Genomic DNA, 20,804 nt, shown 5'->3' with positions numbered 1-20,804 from the left:
GACCGAGAGAACGGTTAGGAGCTTAGCACCGAGTGCTCTAAATAAGTTTGCGGGATACAGTGGCCGCAAGTGGCGAAGGACAGGGTTAATTGGAGAGACATGGGAGAGGCCTTTGCTCTGCAGTGGGCGTAGTCAGGCTGATGAGGATAATGATGATGGTGATGCGCTTCGAACAAAGAAGCTCGTGCAACGAAAGGCACGGGGTGCAGAGGCGGTTAGAATCTCCGCAGAAGAAGACGACGAAGAAGCCGGCGCACTTCCATTCGTGGCTGCTCCTGCACTAGACTCCGTGTTTCCTAGGATTTACCCTCACGCTGTTCGCAATTTCTAGCAACATCGTGACCCGAGAGCCCTCCGATGTCCGAGCGGCCACCGAGGCCGCCCTACTACTGGCGCAGCCGCCTCCACTTCTACGCCTCGGCCTGCCTCTGCACGGCGGGCCTGACGAACCTCAACTGGTTCCCGTACGCCATCTACAAGCGGGGCAGAGGTGTGCGCACGCGCTTCGCTCTGGGAACCCGCACCTATAGCAAGACGAGGAATCCCTAGAGAACACCCTGACCTAGTGGGTATCGCCCCGCTGCAGGCTCGTTCCTGGCGATGTACGCGGTCGTGATGAGCGTGCTGGTCGTTCCCATGCTGCACATGGAAGCTATCTTGGGCCAGTTCCGCCACTGCGGAAACCGGGGGGCCCTGGAATGCTCCCCCGCGTTCATTGGTAGGTGGCTTCGAAATGCGGTACAAAATCTATCCGCACGTTTCTGAGACAGAGGAAATGTGTAAAATAGGATCTGAATATTGCGGCAGTTGAAGTCCAGTGCTTTTCAGAAGTTTGCGTTGCATTTCGCTTGCATCCTCAAAACATACGCGATACCGTCAGGACAGGGATGTGTTGTTCGCAGAAAGCAGTAATGCCATTTATTCCAGGCAATGTGCAAGCGGATCTGTGCGCCTTTTTCCCACGCTTGTGCAGCCTGCCAAATCATTAGCTGGCGTGCGCGACGGCCGCTTTTACTGTGCTCCTGCGCTTTGGGATGAGGCAAACTTGCGGAAAGCTCAATATTACAAATTACAAATTACAAATTTTTCCAAACTTTATTTCAAAAATATGCACATTCTTTAGAATGAGCCACAGGCCAAAAGCTAAAGAAAATAGCTTGAAAATGCCTGTGGCTCATCTAAGAGCCATTACAACATAATAAATAAGATAAACACATTCATACAACGGTGGCAGGTCGCATACGAGCACACTATAGAAAGAATTAATATTTACAATTGAACGGATTGCTACACAGAGATGTAGTTTGAAACTAGAAAAAAACAATTAAAACTGAACAAGATGCATTTGAAAGTTACACACACTGCTGGGTTGATGACAAATGGGAAAAGGACACCGATACATACACAAACTACAATATATGATAAGAAGTTATGGAATATTATTTACAAAGTACACTTTTAAATCATGTGGCCGGAGGTTATACATGCTAAGCTGGTTAGATTCGTAGCTGTTTAGAACATTAGGTATAAGAAAATTAAGTGCTTGTTTACCATAATTAGTTCTAGTGCGTGGAAGTTTCCATTTTGCAGTTGATCGGGTTTGAACATACTTTTCTATGGGCTTTAACATTGCGATATTAAGCAAAAAATTACATATTGATGGTGAAGAAAATTTGAGATAGTATAATAGGCGGTACTCAAGAAAAATATTTACACGAATTACTTCATACTTAATAAACAATTCAGCCGTATGGGCAGTAAAACTGGCACCTTCGATAATCCTGATAGCTTTCTTTTGGAGAATTAGAATTTTATGTAGATTTGTTTTGGATGTGGTAGCCCAAACTATGTGGCAATAGTTAATGTGTGATTGGAATAGGGCATGATAAATCATTCGTTTTATACAGGGAGGAAATTCAGTGCGGTACCGAGCAAGAAAACCAACGGAAGGAGCTAATTTCTTGCGAAGATGTGTTGCGTGTGCGGTCCAGCTCATACAGGCGTCAAAAATTACACCGAGTGATTTGAAGGTGTCCACGATTTCTATTTTATAATTCCCAAGTTGAAGATCATCGTTTAAGTTAATTTTGACGTTTTTAGGCCTGAAGAAAACAGCTTTAGATTTATTGGTATTAATAGACAACCCATTTTGAACGGACCACGCATGCAAAGTTTTAAGAACAGCATTACCGCGATTTAATAAATGATCTGTTGAGGAGCCCGTTAAGAAAATACTGGTGTCATCTGCGTACAGAATGAATTTAACGTTACTGTCATTGTTTACGAGATCATTTATGTATACGTTAAAGAGAAAAGGACCTAAAAGGCTGCCCTGAGGCACGCCACAGTTTATAGCCTGAAGAGCGGATCCATGTCCATCACAGAAAACAGCCTGTTTTCGATCAGTGAGGTATGACCGTAGAAGATGGAGACACATTCCTCGAACACCATACATTTCTAGTTTAGCAAGCAAAATAGTGTGGTTAAGAAAGTCAAAAGCCTTACTGAAATCAACAAAGATACCGAGAGTTAGACATTTGCGTTCAAAATTTTGCAAGATAAATTCTTTTTGTGAGAGGAGAGCAGATTCGGTAGAGCGTCCTTTTCGAAACCCAAACTGTGAATCTGTTAGCAAGCTGTGTTTAGTAAAAAAGCTATCCATTCTTTTTAGAATAATCTTTTCATATACCTTCGAAAAAACCGGAAGTACGGAAATCGGGCGGTAGTTGGTTAATACGGCTTTATTACCTCCTTTAAAGATAACTGTTACTTTGGCATTTTTCATTTCATTAGGGAAAATAGAGCATGAAAGGGACTGATTAAAAATGAAAGCTAGATACGGGGCTATTAGGTCTGCAACAAACTTCAGCGGTTTTATTTGCAGCCCATCATAATCCACACAGCGTGTTGATTTCAGATTCATTAATACTGAGAACACTTCTTCCGAATCCGTTTGATAAAAGACCAGTGATTCATTAGGCATATTGCTAATTGTACTAGTGGCAGGTTTTACATCTCCGGTTGGCTTAAAGGCAGTAAAGAAAGAGTTAAATTTCTGTGCAAGGGAGGCCCCGGATAAAAGCTCATTTTCGACAAATAGTTCACCTAGTGTTTTGTTATGTTTTTTGTGGACAAAAGCTTCATTCAAAACTTTCCATAGCTGTCGGGGATTGTGCTTGTTATTACTAACTAAGCGCTGCTGGTAAGCTTGCTTAGCGCGCCTTAGCTCACTTGTTAGATTATTACGATATTTTTTGAATGAAACTAAATCAGCAGGATCCTTAGTGAGCATAAAACGCTTGAAAAGCTTACTTTTGCGGTTCATCATTTTCATGTGAAGGGGGGTTACCCATGGTTTTCGGATCTTAGATTTTTTAGTTTTTGTCTTCCATGGAAAGCAGCGTGTGTAGTGCACTTTTAATTTATTAAGAAAGTACTCATAGCATTCGTCCGGCTGAGAGTAATTGAAAATCGAGCTCCAGTCTTCAGAAAGTATTGACAGCCTAAAACGGTTAAGGGATTCTTCATTAATGCACTGGTAAGTAAAGACGTTATGTTCACAATTGACAGCAGGGGTTTGGGCAACAACAGAAGCAAATACAGCGCAGTGATCACTAATATCCGAAACTATAGTTCCAGCACAATTCACATGCGAAGCGATGTCAACGATCAAAAGATCAAGTGTACTCGAAGAAGTAGCTGTAAATCTGGTAGGTGTGGTTATTAAATTCAAAAATCCATTCGACCAGACAGCTTCTAAAAAGGCACTGCTGTTACAACTATTATCTTCAATGTTAAGATTAAAGTCCCCACCAATCAGCGTAGATTTTTCCCGAGAGCAAAAGTCAAGAAAGGCATCAAAAAACTCAATAAAGGCATCAGTGCAACCTGACGGGGGCCTATATACCACTGAGACAATACTGTCAGCAATTTTGACTGTAAGTATCTCAAAATCATCCTTCATAACAGAAAACTCGGGTAGCAGGTCTGCTTTGAGACCGCTTTTCACGTAAATGGCTACACCGCCACCACGCGTGCTTCGGTTCAAATAGAAAAGAGAATAATCAGGAAGGTTTATGAAATCAATTTCATGCACCGCCCACGTTTCTGTGAACAACAGCACATCAAAGCTATGTTGAAGGTGTGCTAAGAGATAGGGCAAGTGGTCAGCCTTGTTTCTTATCGAGCGAATATTTAGGTGTAAAGCTGAAAAGCTGTTTTCTATTGCTAAGCTGCTCTTAACTTCGTGCGGTAGGAGAAGCTCGTGGCACTGCATAATGTGTAAAAAGCTTAAGACAGCTGAGCGAGGTCCGCTTCAGATCGGACAACCACGACTGAATCACCTTGCTTCTTACTGATAAGGATCCTGCCGTTTGCGTGCCAAACAAACGCATAACCGTGCTCCTTAGCCCAGTTCTTTGTGACAAAGAGAAGATTACGAGCGTGCTTTGTCAGGTTTTCCAGGATGTACTGGTCACTATTCTCGTCACTCAAGGCACGTTTCTTGGCAAACCATTTATCCCTTAATTCCTGACGGGCAAAACGAACGATGACACCAGGTATTTTGTCGCGTTTCGACGGCAGCCTGTGGATTGCTGTGACGTCGTGTGTGACGAGGGGTTCCAGACTCAGTGTTGCACCAATTTCATTTACTTTGTCGAGAAGAATTTCGTTATCCGTTTGAGAAATGCCATGAAACTCCAGGTTCAGCCTCCGGCTTCGCCACTCAAGGTCATTCAGTTCAGCTTTTAGTTCTGCCACTTCATTTGAATCACATTTGTTTTCCAAGGTGCTTACCCTATCTTTCAACTGCTTCGTTTCTTTTTCTTGAGCATCAAGACGTGTAGCAAAGTTGTCGAACTCCGCTGAGAGCAACTCAATGGAATTCTCAATCGAATCGACTTTGCCTGGTAGACAAAGGAGAGAGTTCAGTTTGCCATTTATGTCTAGAAGTACTGCATGTATGTCTGTTTCCAGCGAGACCGGAGACTCAGCACAGTTTTCTTTTGACCCACCTGGCTTGCATGAGCTGCACTTCCAATTTTTCTTGAGGGACTCTCTTTTGTTTTTGGTTTTAAGTGCTCCCTCAGCAACCCCGGCACGGGCTTATTAAGCACGGGCTTACTGAGCCTGTGCTTAAATTTAATATTTTCGCAAGTTTGCTTCGTCACAAGCTGCAGGAACACGGAAAACGCAAGCCAGATGAATATATCCATGCGTTCCAAGCTACACCTTTAGCATTTCACCACGATTTCAGTGAGCGAAGTGCGGCGCTTTGTGCAACTTCGGGGTGGTGAGCAAGTTCTTCGCATCTTAAAGCACCATACTTCCCACCAGCGCGTGCATTCAGATACTCTTCAGTGTCACAGCTTATGTGTTCACAAGGAAACGTGAAAAAAAAATAAAGACGAAAACTTTTAAGAACGATTGAAGGTGAAATAGCTAACGTATGTACTCCAACAGGCTATATATCAAGCGAACCAGACTTGCTCATCCTGATAATAAAAGATGGATAGAGAATTACGATTACTTCTCTGTAATTATTTTACCTTTTCTTGTCTGTAATTGACCACTGAAATCAGGTACTTTGCAGGTGAAGAAGTAACTTTAATCTGTAGGTCTTTTCTGTAACGTGTAAAGGACTCCTCTGTACACCATAGACAGGAAAGCGCTGATTGCTTCCAGGGGTACCATGTGGTTGCCACGTATTGCTCGCTGCCTTCCTCTACCATGCCCGTCACACTCGTCTACTCGTCTTCAACGTGGTTTTTCCCGCCTGAGAGCATGTCCAGTGACTCCAGAGCGGGCAGCCAAAGCAAGCCAAGACAATTAAACAGAAGGCCCCTATATGAGTGCTCGAATTTTTTTTTTTTTTTTTTTGGGGGGGGGGGGCTGTGTTAAATCAACGTGCGTGCTCTTCACCGTGCGCCGTGCACTCGCAGGTCTGAGCTACACGATGGCCTACTTCCACGTGGCGACCTCGGTGAGCGACGCCCTGAGCATGTCCTACGCCACGCTGTACCTGCTGGGCAGCAGCCTGGATCCCCTACCCTGGTCCACCTGCGGAGGAGCGAACGCCAGCGCCTGCTACGTCCTCGAAGCCATTGGGGTGCGTATGTTGCACGGTGTGGGTGGCTTACGGAACTGCACTGTGAGATAAGTTCAGCGCTGCTTTTTCAGACCTCACTGCAGAGATGTTAGACGAGGTATAGAGAAGCTGCATTCTATTTTGCGGATTAATTGTCACGTGACCAAAACGGTCACTACCCTTAGGATAGCCTGGACTCGAACCACCTTCCTACCTCCATCGTGTCCATCACCGCTCCCAGCGCCTTCAAGTCTGGTGTATATAATCGTCCTCACTATTCTTCCTGCTCTACATGTATTTGTTGTTAATCACCCACTAGTCCCTGCAACTCCGATCAGTCCTGGTAGTAAATAAATGAAATGGAATATGCTGCGTAAGTCGATAAACTAAGCGATAGCACGCGTCAACTTTTTTTAAACCTCTCACCTCTTTCTTAACCCGTTCCTTCATGTTCCAGGTGTCCGCGCACTCTAAGACAGGGGCCGTGCCTTTCCTTGACCCCTAGACAAACGCGCACAAACCGTCCGAGAGGTTTTTCGTAGCGTCTGGCGGCGTCTCACGAACGCATGTCGCACTCAATGACAACGCTTAAACTAGTCGAGAGGCACGGGCTGCATGTACAAAGTGGTCACTTAATCGCGTCTGGACACATGATCACGATACTGAACACCTCAACCGAAACAGATGCCCTCTATCTGCTGGCCACTACGTTCTCGCGTTAGCATCGCTTTTGTACTCTGTGTCCTGACTGCAGTTTGAGGAGGTTCCATCTGCCGGGCGGGACGTGTGGAGAGAAAAAGCTCGATGTGGAATGTAGTGCTCTGAAACGCGGTGGCTAAGGCTGCAATGTCTCCCTCCTATACGAGAGTGGCGACCTACGCGAATTTTTCGGCGCGTGCATGCGCACTTGCGCCGAGCCTTTGCCGAGTGGCGTCACAGCACCACTTACCTTCAGGTCTGCCACAGCCTTCAGGTGCAGAGGTCATTAATCCAACCAGTTATGATACTCTGACTCCGGACATGAAATAAGAGCGTGAGTTGCAGTCATTTTCGGCAGGTTAGCCCATCAGCTCGCTAATAACGCGAAGGCATTGTATGGCTCATGAGGAGGAAAATCCGGCGTTGTCATAGTTGTCCACGCCAGACAATCTGAATACCAGCGTCATCGGCAGCACCTACATCACCAGGAAAGAGAGAAAATACAAAGTTTCTGCCGATGTGGGCTGCGAATTCGTGCCGGCGCAAAAATATCAGCTTCGCTGGTCATTTCGTTAGTGCACTGCGCCATCAACGCTGCACATCACCCTGCGCGCTGAACTGCCAGTCACTCGCGCTGGGTTTGGGTATCGTTGTCTTAATCAACTTTAATTTAGGCGGCGCAAACATATCATCTTCATTAGAGTAGTACGCCATCACCGCAGCCGAACACCCCGCGTGCAAGGTTTCGCATTCACAGCACGTAAGTAGTCTTAAGTGCTCTGCCTAATTTTCCGTCACCAGTCAAGCTCAGCAATTTTTTCTATCCCCACCAAGTCTACGTGTGCAGTCTGTACAGTCAACTGGCCTGCGAATTTCAGGACGAATCGGAGTGTCGGGTTTGTATACTTGTGGTTCAAAGAAGCTTCTCAACTGGTATCATCAAAGAGCTTTGCTTTGTCGTGGGCAGGACATGTAATGAGAAGGCAAGATAACCGCTGGTGCTTAAGGGCAACGGAGTGGATTCCAAGAGAAGGCAAGCGTAGCAGAGGGCGGCAGAAAGTTAGGCGGGCGGATGAGATTAAGAAGTTTGCTGGGATACGGTGGCCGTAACTGGCAAAGGACAGGGTTAGTTGGAGAGACATGGGAGAGGCCTCTGCCCTGCAGCGGGAGTAGTCAGGTTGATGATGATGATGTACGTTGCCGCAGAACATATAAAGATATGATCACGCGTTTCGCAGCCTCGCCCGTGCCATCAGGTGCACCGTTCCCTGGCACTGCGCTTCGAGGGCCGCATGGAGCGCGACCGTCAGCCGGTTGTGCCCGTGGTGCTCGACGACCGCGTGGTGCTGGTGCCCAGGCACCAGTTCCCACGCAACTGCACCCCATCCACGCTCAGCGCTGTCGAGCACTACCACCGGTGCGGGACCAGTTTTGTACTTCTCTGATAACACTGCACTGTGTATGCCTACAAGAAGTTTCCATGTGTTCGTGACGTCACCGCACCACGACCAGCTCGAGAGCTCGGCACCCACCTGCGTTTGATTTTACCGATGTTGTCCCGCATGTCGAAGACTGTCGTTCGAAAAGCATTCCCTGCTACTCGTATCAAAACACTATTTTGCACTACAGGACTCTCTGTAGCACTACAGGACTCTCCTATTAGTAGTATCTATTTCAGAGTTTTAAATTGGTTTATCAAGTTGCAGGTTTTCGATAGATTGTAATTCAAAAGTACACCCTAAGTGGCAAGGGTACAGCCCGATGAATAATAAACGAAACAGCGTCGACTTCTGACTGATTCATTTCTCTGGGAACGACATCTCTGAAAGTTCAGTACAATCACGAAGCAAAGAAGCAAATACAAAACCATACCACACCCTGGCCCAACGCCTAACCTGCCTGTTTAAAACAGCTCCCACTCCCCCTAAAGTCAAATTTTAGTCTGACGTCAACCAGATATGTGGTCAAATATATTTATGGTTTGGTTTCGTGGGGTTTAACGTCCCAAAGCGACTAAGGCTATGAGAGACGCCGTAGTGAAGGGCTCCGGAAATTTCGACCACCTGGGGTTCTTTAACGTGCACTGACATCGCACAGTACACGGGCCTCCAGAATTTCTCCTCCAAAGAAATTCTAGCCGCCGCGACCGGGATCGAACCCGCGTCTTTTGGGTCAGCAGCCGAGCACCATAGCCACTGAGCCACCGCGGCGGCTCAAATATATTTATGGTTGTTCAGCAAAGTAAAATTTCGGCTAGTTTCTGAATAGTTAAGATCATAGTAGCGCAGAAGGAGAAGGAAGCGCCATTATTTTGTATGTAAGGCTAGTTTGGCCAACTAAGGGAAAGGGTGAGCCTCAGAATTGTCAAGAAAGCTTAGGTTGCATCCTGTTGAGATCGGCTAGAACAAGAAGTTACGAGACGAGACGCACTACTTTCTTCTTTCATTAGCTGTTCAACGGAAGCATTTAGTTTTGAAGCTTTGCTGTGCGTCTTGTTAGCTGTTCAACGGAAGAATTTAGGTTTGAAGCTTTGCTGTGCTGGTTGTATTCCTGAGGAATGCCACGTCAGCTGCTGGCGTTTCCTTGAACACGCATGGCAAAGTTCGGGCTCAGACGCTTCGCCAAAGCAAAAAATCACTTTTGCGACCACTGCACGACAATCCCTGCCATTGTCATAACATCAGGTGTGACCATGAAGATATCCATTTCCGGCTTGAAACCACCTTCTGAAGGTTCCGTTCGTCCGCCTTTACGTCGTGACTCGCGAAACATACCTTCGGGAAAAAATGAAAGCACTAAGGCCTTCACCACTTCCAAACGGCCTTAGCAACACTGCCGGAACTGCTGGTTACGGGTTGAGGTGCATCACGGGTAGACTGGTGGCAAAGTGGGAATAGAGAATAGAGTTGTCGTAACAGTCATGACCCCAACAGAAGAGCCTTTGGTCAGTAATTAAATGCTCCCGTTCCCAGTAATGCCAGAACACAGGCGCGCCCAGGCAGTCCTGCAGGACCGTGAGGAATTAGAGACAAATGCATCGAGTTAAGTACTAGTTTACGGGCTAACAGAGGTATCAAAGAAAGCACAACAGGCCTCCCTGGAATCTCTTATGATGTGGACAAGTTTAGGGGTTGGGTGATGATGGAGTGGCCAGAACAGCGCACACAACTGCACACCCGATTTTCCCGTACGCTCACACTTTGAAGAATACGAAAAATACCATAGCGGCCGAGCTAACGTTTCTGACCGCCACTTTCTTCGCCGTCTTCATCCGCACAACCATATAATGTGACAGGGTTCAGGGAGTGCCACAGTGCGCCTGCTGCACCAGCCACAGAACCACGCGCTCAAATGTTCCCGCTATGAGTTCTTGACTCTGTAACCGGCCCGGATCACCGATGAGAGGCGACAAGCATTCGTCTCAACAACTCTGCCGCGCAAGAACGTATATGTGTAGTCACCGCCACCCACCTCATGTGCGACACCCTACACTATGAAAAGACGGCCTCTGGAAGACTCTTGAACTGCGCGGTCCACTGTATTTTCACTGCGGTGAACCACGTGACACCACGCGCCTTTCCGAGCAGTGAGGTGACCGTGCAAGAATTTTCCACCGATGCTCTGCGGCCACGACTTGGTCAGCGAGCACGGGAGGGGGCAGAAGACTGTACCTGCGCACAGCAGAACGCATGCCAGCTCTTCCGTGTCGCTCACGATCGCTGTCGAGCCCATATTTTGCACCGCCATTTCGCAGCTACCCAGAAAGCCGTGTGCAGGTCTCCCAATCGCTGCTGGAAAAGTTGAGAAAAGCAACTTTCGGAGGCTGTGCTGTTTTCTGAAAAGATGCTCGACCGACGACAATGCATGAGCGCTCAAACCCTACGACAGCAATGCGTCGCACAAAGATCACATCGATAACGATGAAACCCAGCATCGAGCTCTACGACGTGATCTGGAGAGGTGCCAATGACGGTCTTGACAGTGGCTCGGAACAACCATTGCAGCCGTCATCAAAACCCGAAATTACATCACGACGCGAGAAGAAGCATTGAATATCGAACACTTTGTAATCGCAGACCTTAGGGCGCTCAACAAAAATAACCAGTTACGACGGATCAAATATTGGCAGAGCTAGAGACCACTTGACTGCACGTATTGAATGGCGCCGCCGCGGTGGCTCAGTGCTTATGGTGCTCGGCTGCTGACCCGAAAGACACGGGTTCGATCCCTGCCGCGGCGGTTAAATTTCGATGGAGGAGAAATTCTAGAGGCACATGTACTGTGCGATGTCAGTGCACGTTAAAGAACCCCTAGGTGGTCGAAATTTCCGGAGCCCTCCACTACGGCGTCTCTTACAGTCTGAGTCGCTTCGGTACGTTAAACCCCATAAACCATAAACCAAAACCATGACACAGCCTAAGAGCCACAGTCAACAGAAACAAGTAACCTACAGCTTCTGTGGGGCTACGGCACCACTCCAGTACTGTCATATTGGGCCCATTAAGCGCATTTCAGTCAACGACCTTGAGTCGAAGTCAATTGCGTTTTTGTAGAACTAGACCCCTCCGCGAAACACAAGCCACTCCAAGCTGCCTTTATTGCGCGTGAAGAAAAATGAGCAACCGAACCTGATGCGCTCCAGTAGTCGCCGTAGGGCCCAGCAAAACCAGAAACATGGAGGGCATCGTCGAATGCACGTTGTATTTAACCTCGTGACCGCGCTCGACGAATCGTTCACAACAGGAAATGAAGTTTCAACACATTAGCAGAGCATTGGCCCTCCGGTGTGAGGGCAATCGTCAGATAAGGAATTCACTGACTACGACATATTACTGGCTCTGAAACAACAACACAAAAAGGACAGCGAGCAGAAACACACAGGGCAGACGCTTGCTGTCCTTTCTGTGTTTTTTGAGCGCTAGTAATACGTCGCAGTCAGTGAATTAAAAGCACCAACCAGTCGTCTGACTTTACTCTTTAATCAGAAAAGAAAAATAAAGTTCAGAGGGGCACTTTGTGTACCTAAAGTGCGGTGAGGCGAATGCCTTCAGCGCGGTGTTGCTACTTGTGTCTAATAAAGAAAAAAAAAGTGTTGCTACTTGTGTCGATGATGTGTGGTTAAGATGTTAATTAAGTACACAGTTGTTTATGAATCTTAAATGCTGGAGACACTGGAAGGCGTTTGGGAGGTATCCGTCTGAATCGACGACTTTCTGCAAGCACTCTTCAGCGTCCTAGACAAGGAGAACTATACATATGCGTTGGCAGGAAGTAGCGTAGCCAGGAAGTAGCGTAGCCATTAGCGCGCTCGGCTGCGGAACGGAAGGATGGTGGTTCGAATCCCATCGTGCACAAAGATTTTTTTTTCTGGTCTGACTTAGAAAAAGCGCGACACCTCTGCTGACAACCTTCTGTCGACAACTATGAGGCAGTAGAGGCTTTCGCCTTAATATCCGTTTCTGTCTCGGCACTGATTCGGCGAGTGCGCTCTGCCCAGCGGACCAAAGTGGCCTCTGAACTGCCACGTGCTCAATAGGCCGCTGTCTGCCGCTCGTGCAGAGACATCGTCCTTCGCCTGGACGGCCGTCTGGACGGGGTGCACGTGAACACCGACGTCGCCCTGGCGCACGCGGCCACCTGGACCATCGCCTTCGCCGTATCCTGCCTGCACATCGCGCTCTCCCGGGCGGTGCGTGCTGCATGTACCTATGAGAGATGGCGAACCCTATGGCTTTTAATCCTAACGCGCAACACATATCCCCATCCATCGACCACGGTAAAACACGGCAGTTTCTGCTGCAGCCTTGAAGAACACCGCTACTAACATATGGGATAGAAATTAAGAGGGTAAAGAAAGTTTTTGGAAAAAAATTGTGGTCGACGCTGCTGAGGTAAGTAATAGGAGTGAGAAGACATGGAAGGAGCTATATAAGTCAGAGAACAAACGTGACTTAATGGCACACGGAGAAGAAGAAATTGGCATGCGCAGGGCATGTAATATGGCACAGTCAACCAGCAGTCCTTTAGAGTAACGGGATGGATTCCAGAAAAAGGCAAGCGTCGCAGGGGGTGATAGAGACTCGGGGGGCCAGATGAGATCAGGAAGTTCTCGGATGCAGGATGGTTGTAGGTGGCGTCAGACAAGGTTCATTGTAGGTCGCTAGAAAAGGCTGTTGTACTGCATTGAATTAAAGTGGGTTGATGATGACCGTCACGATATAAAACACTGCATAGACGGTGTTGCCGATTAAGCGGTTGGGCCACGGTGTGCAGGTCACGTACACGCTGGTCGTGGTGCGCGTCTTCCTCGTGTGGTTCGTGTGCGCCAAGGTGGTCGGCGAGGGCTTCAAGGAGGACCTCTGGAAGCAGCTCTCCAGCTTCGATCCCGCCCAGCTGCTGGACCTGCAGGTGCCTCAGCGACGTGTGCTCTTTGTTATAGTGCGCGCTGTTCCGGTTTCGGGCAGAGCACTCGCAAGCGCTTTTGGCAGCGTCATTAGTCGACATTTTGTTCTACGTGCGCCAGTTGAGGCAAAGTAAAAACTTGAGTTTACCGGATGGTCGGTCGTTGGCTCGTGCTATCCGATATCATCCCCTTGAGGTTTCAAATTTGTCCGTATGTTGTTGTTGTTAGCCTTTGAAAAGATGGCACATACCCACACTGGGGGATCGGCCAAGAATCGGGAGGCAAAGGTTGCTATTCACCTGTACATATAGTAAAGGCAGAAGAAAAGCACTCGGGAGCGCAACACCGGGGGATTCTACCACAAGAAGGGCAGGGAGCGAAAAAAGATATGAGTTTGGATTGGTAGGGGTTGGGGAACGAGACTAGTGAATCTGACATCTCTTTATTTAAACAGCGCGGGTCTCCTCTAAGTAGTGTTTAGGGACTATGGTGTAGCAGCTCACTGTACACTCACACGCTGTAGACGCCTCTGCTGGCGCAACAAACGTACAAAAGGTATTCATGGTTTATGTAGCCTTAACGCGCAACACTGCGGTAGTGTTGTACGTAAGGGGTGTACAGCCGCCTGTGTTTAGTCTTATAATGGCTACACAATCCGCCGCAGTCGTGGAAGCTGGCCACAGAGCGGAGCCTGTACAGCGTGGGCTGCTCCCGGTCTTTCCTGCGCCTGGCCGGCTGGAACAAGTTCTTCGGCGACGTCCGCTGGTGGGCGCTTTCGTTCACACGGGATGAACGCATTGCTATTACGCTCGGACTTGTATCTTAACCATCTCTGTGCAATGGGCATTTGTGCAATATCATTCGCACTGAAAGTTGTTGACGGTATACCTGACCGAAGATGTAAGGCCGGCCTTTCGCATATGTCCAACCAGCACATACCACTTTGAACGTCGAAAGAAAAAGGTGAATATGAGCCTTGAGGTTGATTGGTTCTGTTAAATGACCACTTAGGATCAAACAGAGCAGCAAAGAAGTACTTAATTGCGTCAAGCTTTACGATAGAAGAAACCATAGGTCACCAAAACAACATGCATTGGAAACACAATGTCACGGCAATAACAACTGAAGCGTTTATACAAAGCCCGCCCGTTCGATCCCGGCCGCGGGGGTCGTATTTCTGTGCACGCGAAATACAAAGACGCCCGTGTACCGTGCGATGTCAGCAGCGCATGTTAAGGAATCTCAGGTTGTCTAAACTAATCCGGAACCCTCCACTACGCCGAGCCTTACAGCCTGCATAGTAAGCACGAATACGCCGATATGTGAGCAGAGGGGAGTACGCTGTCCTATAGCGCATTCTCTTTTATAAAGGGTGAGCGCTAGAGGACAGCTTACTCCCTTTTTACTCCCTTCTGTTTAGAGTGTATGTTTCGCTTCGGGATGTCAAACCCCTCAATTTACAGTTTAAAGAATGTAGATACACGCAAGAAAGGTAGACAGTTATAAAAACTGTGACTACAGGCGTCAGCAATCTTGTCTGGAGCGCTTGACGGGGGATGAGCGGAGCAAAAGACGCGAAATTTCGAAGCAGGTAGGTAATTTCACAGGTAATCCTCGCGCTCAAGTGCTGCCACGTGACTACATGAACGCCAAAAGCACAAGCGCAGCGCCCGCAACAAAGCAGCTGCTGTAAGTTTTCACATTCTCTATCCCGCAGCACATAACTCCAGCGCTCCAGAGAGGTCTGCTGACCTCTGTACATCAGATTACCTCGCATCATCTCCAGCTTCTATGACGTCGGGACACCGCAGATTCCACCGGCTGATAGCCTGAGGAAAAAAAAGATGCCCAGGCTTAGCTTGGTTAAGCCAAGAATGCATTGCATATTGCGCGGTCTTTTTGCGCGAGGTATTGCTTGGCGGCACTCGATTTTCTCAGCAGCTTTTCCTCCGTGACGTATGGATGGATGGATGGATGGATGGATGGATGGATGGATGGATGGATGGATGGATGGATGGATGGATGGATGGATGGATGGATGGATGGATGGATGGATGGATGGATGGATGGATGGATGGATGGATGGATGGATGGATGGATGGATGGATGGATGGATGGATGGACGGACGGACGGACGGACGGACGGACGGACGGACGGACGGGACGGACGGGACGGACGGACGGGACGGACGGGACGGACGGACGGGACGGACGGACGGACGGACGGACGGACGGGACGGACGGACGGGACGGACGGACGGGACGGACGGACGGGACGGACGGACGGGACGGACGGACGGGACGGACGGACGGACGGACGGACGGACGGGACGGACGGACGGACGGGACGGACGGACGGACGGGACGGACGGACGGACGGACGGACGGGACGGACGGGACGGACGGGACGGACGGACGGACGGACGGACGGGACGGACGGACGGACGGGACGGACGGACGGACGGGACGGACGGACGGACGGACGGACGGGACGGACGGACGGACGGACGGGACGGACGGACGGACGGACGGACGGGACGGACGGACGGACGGGACGGACGGACGGACGGGACGGACGGACGGATGGGACGGACGGGACGGACGGACGGGACGGACGGACGGATGGGACGGACGGACGGATGGGACGGACGGACGGATGGGACGGACGGACGGACGGACGGACGGACGGACGGACGGACGGACGGACGGACGGACGGACGGACGGACGGACGGACGGGACGGACGGACGGATGGATGGATGGATGGATGGATAGGAGCGCCCCCTTTGAAACGGGGCGGTGGCAACCGCCACCATGCTCAGCCGTTCTTTTTTTTTGTTTTGTTTTTGTTTTTTTTTCTATTTTTAAGTGGTTTGGTGACGTCACGTGGTTTGGTGGCTGCCCGGCCGCGCCCAAGGGCTGAACTGAGTGATTGCAATATGCTACGCATAAAAATACTTGTACTCAGACATGCGTGCAAAATTTTCATTAATTTCTAGGTGGTGATCGTGCCACTTGGACGCGAAGTTAGGTGGTCCAAATATTTATTTTTATTTATTTATTTTATTTATTTACAGAATACTGCAGGCCCTTCTGGGCCCTAGCAGGAGGGGCAATACAGTGCAAAATGAATATACAAAAATAAAACACTGAAAGAAAATTCGTAACACAAAGCAAATAAGTTAGATGGCGTCAATCTCCTATTTCTTCAATGGAGTCAATGTCACATAGTGTTGTTAAAGGTAAAGCATTCCATTCAGTTATGGTGCGGGGGAAGAAAGAGTATTTAAATAGGTTAGTTCTGGCGGTACATCCATACATCCATCCATGCGTAGCATATTGCAATTACTCAGTTCAGCCCTTGGGCGCGGCCGGGCAGCCACCAAACCACGTGACGTGACATCACGTAGTTTGGTGACGTGACGTCACCAAACCACGTGAAAAAAAAATAAAAAAAGACGCCTGAGCATGGTGGCGGTTGCCACCGCCCCGTTTCAAAGGGGGCGCTCTTATCCATCCATCCATCCATCCATCCATACGTCACGGAGGGAAAGCTGCTGAGAAAATGGAGTGCCGCCAAGCAATACCTCGCGCAAAAAGACCGCGCAATATGCAACGCATTCTTGGCTTAACCAAGCTAAGCCTGGGCATCTTTTATCTATGGGCGTATGATTAAGATGAATGTGCAGTGAAATCGTTCGCGACGCGTTGATAGATCGTCCTGGTTAAGTTGGAGTTAATATCTGGAATTCTTCTTGGAAAGCTAGAACAACCTGTTACAAATTGATACATGTTAGAACACATGTACTCTGCACAACGTTGATAATCGTTTGTTTTAGCACGGCATTGGTTTTGCAAGCCTGTACTGTCCTCCTGCAAAACGCTAATTAGCTGGCACTGAAGGCAGGTTGCTCCCTGCTCGCAGTAACTATATTCGTCCGCCTGTCTTAACATGTGCCAGCGATTTCTTTCTCCGTCACGAAGTCCCCAGGTGTCACACGCGAACCGTTTGCGGCTGCTACGGAGATTCAGTGCGGTAATCTAGGGGAGGGTGCTTTCACTGTCTTCCATTCATTCGGAAAGGGGGGGGAGACTGAGTGCACGTTTTCTCTCGCAGCGTGACACCCATCCTGGCGTGGACCAACTTCGCCACGACGCTCATGTCGACCGCCATGGTCTTCCTGCTGCTCTTCCTCGTATCGGAGAGGACGGACACCGAGCTGGACGCCTACTTTGAGCGTGAGTGTGGCCGGTTGTCTGAGCTGTTTCCCGTTGAGCTTTATGTATCTGTCCGCTACTGCCGTCTCCTGCAACGGGAACTGCAAACTGCGTGTTACCTACGTGGTCACATGAAAGTAAAAGCCGTCGAGTACCCTAACTAGGTTGCCATGATTTCCCCTCTCCCAGGACTAAATAGGTCCCATGTACAGAGATAGTATAACGTGGCGGTCGACCACGCTCCGCCCCGTTTATACCTTGGCTCTCTGGCGCACCTGGTCAAAGTTGTCTTTGGCCAGGCACGTTTCCATTCCGACTCACTGCGATGCCGAAGCCGTCTGTTTCGTATCGAAGTAAAAAGCGCGTGTACCGATATTTCTGTTCACGTTAAATAATTTCACTTTGCCGATACTATTCCGGAGTCCACCACTACGGCACTTTCCACAGCTAGCAGCGTCATTTCCGGGCGTAAAAGTCCGTTCATTCGACGTCCACATGCTGGACAAAGTGTCCTGTATGGACGCTCAATACAGGTGAGCCTGCAGCTCGTGCGGGCCTTTCACTGGTTCCGTGTCAGAGTCACTTCTTCGCCGCGCAGAGTGAGAAGAAATGTTAGAGAAATTATCACACTCGGTACATACCCTGTTGCAAGCGACATGACCGTAGTCGCCGCCATGGTAGTAATTCGCATCCGTAAACTCCAAGCTACGTCTCACTAGCGGACGGAGAAACGGCGCGTTCATACGAGTCGTTTCCTATTGCGGCAGTCGTCGCAAACCGTGCCTGATTAGCTTGTCCGAATGCTTACGGTTCTTTCAGCCAACCTCAGGCCTAGAGTCGTTAGGGGCATGTTGGACGGACGCTGCCTAGAGCGATTCTGCCGTCACGTGGTAGTCGCGTGATCAAGGCAGGCCTATGAGCAAGCGGTCTTCTGTCGCTTTCGATGCGGACGTAGCCATCGATTCTTCGTCGCGGTGAATGATAGCGCAAAGTCCGGGAAATTTTGTTCTCATAGTCCCGTTAAGCCCCTCGCCTTCCCATGAGGCGAGAGGCTTCCTCCAATAACCAACTGCAGCTGTTTAGCCGGAAACCTCAACGGCCCTTCGCTTTACCCTGTTCGCAGCCAAGGACGCTCACTTCGTGTCCGTGGTGCAGGCGCTTCTCTTCCTGGAGCCCGAGCGATCCTTCTCCCTGCTCTACTTCAGCCTCATGTTCTGCATGGGCATCTGCGACCTGGTGAGCCGCTCTCCAGTGCGCACACCTGGATGCTTTAAGCAAGTAGTACGCATCTGCAGCTAGGAGCTAGCCCTCAGACTAACGGCATTAAGTGGAAGGAGAGATGCCGAGTAGGCTTAGACGCTTAAATGGCCTTCTGGCAATATTTACGGCCGCACTACCGATAGAAGCTGCGTGGATGAGGCCTATTACGAAATACACGGACAGTTGCATGCTGTGTTTAATACAGTGAAATTATTTTGCCTGAGGACAATATTTTGCAGACAACTGGCTGGACATAAAATCTGTTGCGATGCCGCCGACAATTCCTACTGTTGTTTGGTGCGGCCGTGAATTTCTTAAGTGTAGTGCGTTACGGAAGAATTGATACACGAGGTAACTGTGTACCATGGGTTGGATGCCTGAACCTCGACTTTTGAATAAGGGGTCAAGCAGGAGAGAGAGAGAGAGAAAAATGTTGTGAAGGTTACCTGTTAATAAAACCAATGGATTACAGACACTGCCCAGAGAATAACCGAAGGTACAGTCTTGGTCAAAAGTCTTAAGGCCACAGCGTTCAGCTGCAGCGAAATGAATGACCCTAGAATGCTCCGTGTAGCGGATCATTCAAAGCACAATTCCAGCAGGAAGCTTATCTCTACCGCAAGAAGAAACCTTCTGCTAACTTTTTCAAGGTCATTCGGTCTTTAATAGCGCTGTAAAGGCTCTGTTGTGCGGCTAAAGCGAAAAGCCTTCGGCCTAAGACTGTACATCACAGACACTGCTGGAAAAGAATAAGCGGAATCGGACAGAAAGCGGAAGGGTTTTAAGAGAAAGACAGCAGGTGGCAGAACAAGTGAATGGGGCTTGGCTATAATGGAAAGGCCCAATGTATTTTTGAGGCGTGAGCAGAGATTTATCGGCACCTGGGCGCATTAGACGACTCGATCCATTTTGTATGTGAATGGACGCTGTAAACGTCGAGACGGGCGCGTGAGTCAGCGCCAGTGACATAAATGATCAGGGCACGCCATGGGGCAGCACTTAACTAACTGCCATGGCGTCCTCTGAAATACTTTAGAATATAACCGTGTTTCATGTCCCCTATCTCATGTCCAGCTTTCTCGGGCAAGAATTTTGAAAATTGGAAAATTGTAAGACACTGTTATGAAAATATTAAAGATAATGGTCCATTATTCGGATATGTAGCGAAATCTTTCTTTTACAGTGTTTTCATCGGTGGCATTGAATAGTTAACACTGCCATGGAAAACCGCTGCTATATCTTACCAGTACTTACCTATGGGGCAGAAATGTGGAGGCTAACCAAGAGGGTTCAGCTTATGTTTCCATCGATAGCATCGAACGGTTAAGACTGCCATAGAAAACCAATATGGAACGCTCTTGACTATAGCAAACACGTGAATAGAAAAAGAAATGCAAGACTGCCGTCGGGTAATCTGCGGATATATTGGCTGTTACAGTGAAGTCTTACATTATATGAAAAAAGTTGCATTCATAAAAGGTTTCCCGCTCAAAAATGCGTTTGTCCATGCAGAAATGCTGGGTGTGATCTTGCCCATCGCTATGTTGGTTAGCAGAACAAAGGAAAGATAATGTATCTCTTCAGTGTTTTCATTGTCTTATTTTCGGACCACCACCGGTGCAGATAATCATGCAGGAGGTGGTGCTGGAAGTCCTGATGGTCGACTTCCCTGCGGTCGCTGAGCGGACAGTGGTGTTCAGGGCGGCGCTGTGCCTGCTCCTCTACGCGCTCAGCATGCCTCTCTGCACAGGGGTGAGCTCCCTCTCTTTCTCCCGAGATTTTCCTAACGCAGCCTGTTGAGGAACGTCCATGTGCAGCGCAGACTCGGGAGAGAGGGAGATAGCGGGTCACGGCATATTGCATAGCCGTGCATCTGTAAACCAGCCCATGCAAGCCACTGCTCTCCAATTCGTTAGCGGAGTATGGCTTCGAGCCGTTGTCTCTCTATCTCTCTTTCTATTGTTTTTTTTTTTTTTTGCAGGCTGGGCCTTACCTGGCCGATCTGCTGGACTACAACTTCAAGGGGTCGCTCTACCTGATCCTCAACCTGATCGAGGTGCTGGTCTTCACCCGTGTCTACGGTACGCGTGGGATCTCGAGTGGCAGCAATCAGAACAAAAGCGTCTTCTTTGCCTAA

General features: G+C 48.9%; 1 protein-coding gene across 1 annotated transcript; it reads left to right on the top strand.

Moving 5' to 3' along the window:
- Positions 1–600: 600 nt before the first annotated feature.
- Positions 601–20,804, top strand: LOC149336728 (sodium-dependent proline transporter-like). Its single transcript, XM_089554222.1, has 7 exons — positions 601–718; positions 5,943–6,109; positions 13,855–13,955; positions 17,307–17,428; positions 18,531–18,643; positions 20,291–20,419; positions 20,649–20,804. Exons 1-7 carry the CDS (start codon positions 601–603, stop codon positions 20,802–20,804), a joined length of 906 nt encoding a protein of 301 aa, XP_089410348.1.

This window comes from Amblyomma mixtum, chromosome 7 (genome assembly GCF_055824585.1).
Source record: "Amblyomma mixtum isolate Tamu chromosome 7, ASM5582458v1, whole genome shotgun sequence".
In the NCBI taxonomy this organism is placed as follows: domain Eukaryota; kingdom Metazoa; phylum Arthropoda; class Arachnida; order Ixodida; family Ixodidae; genus Amblyomma; species Amblyomma mixtum.
The sequence above is the reverse complement of the archived record's forward strand: the minus strand, read 5'-3'. Positions and strand labels throughout refer to the sequence as shown.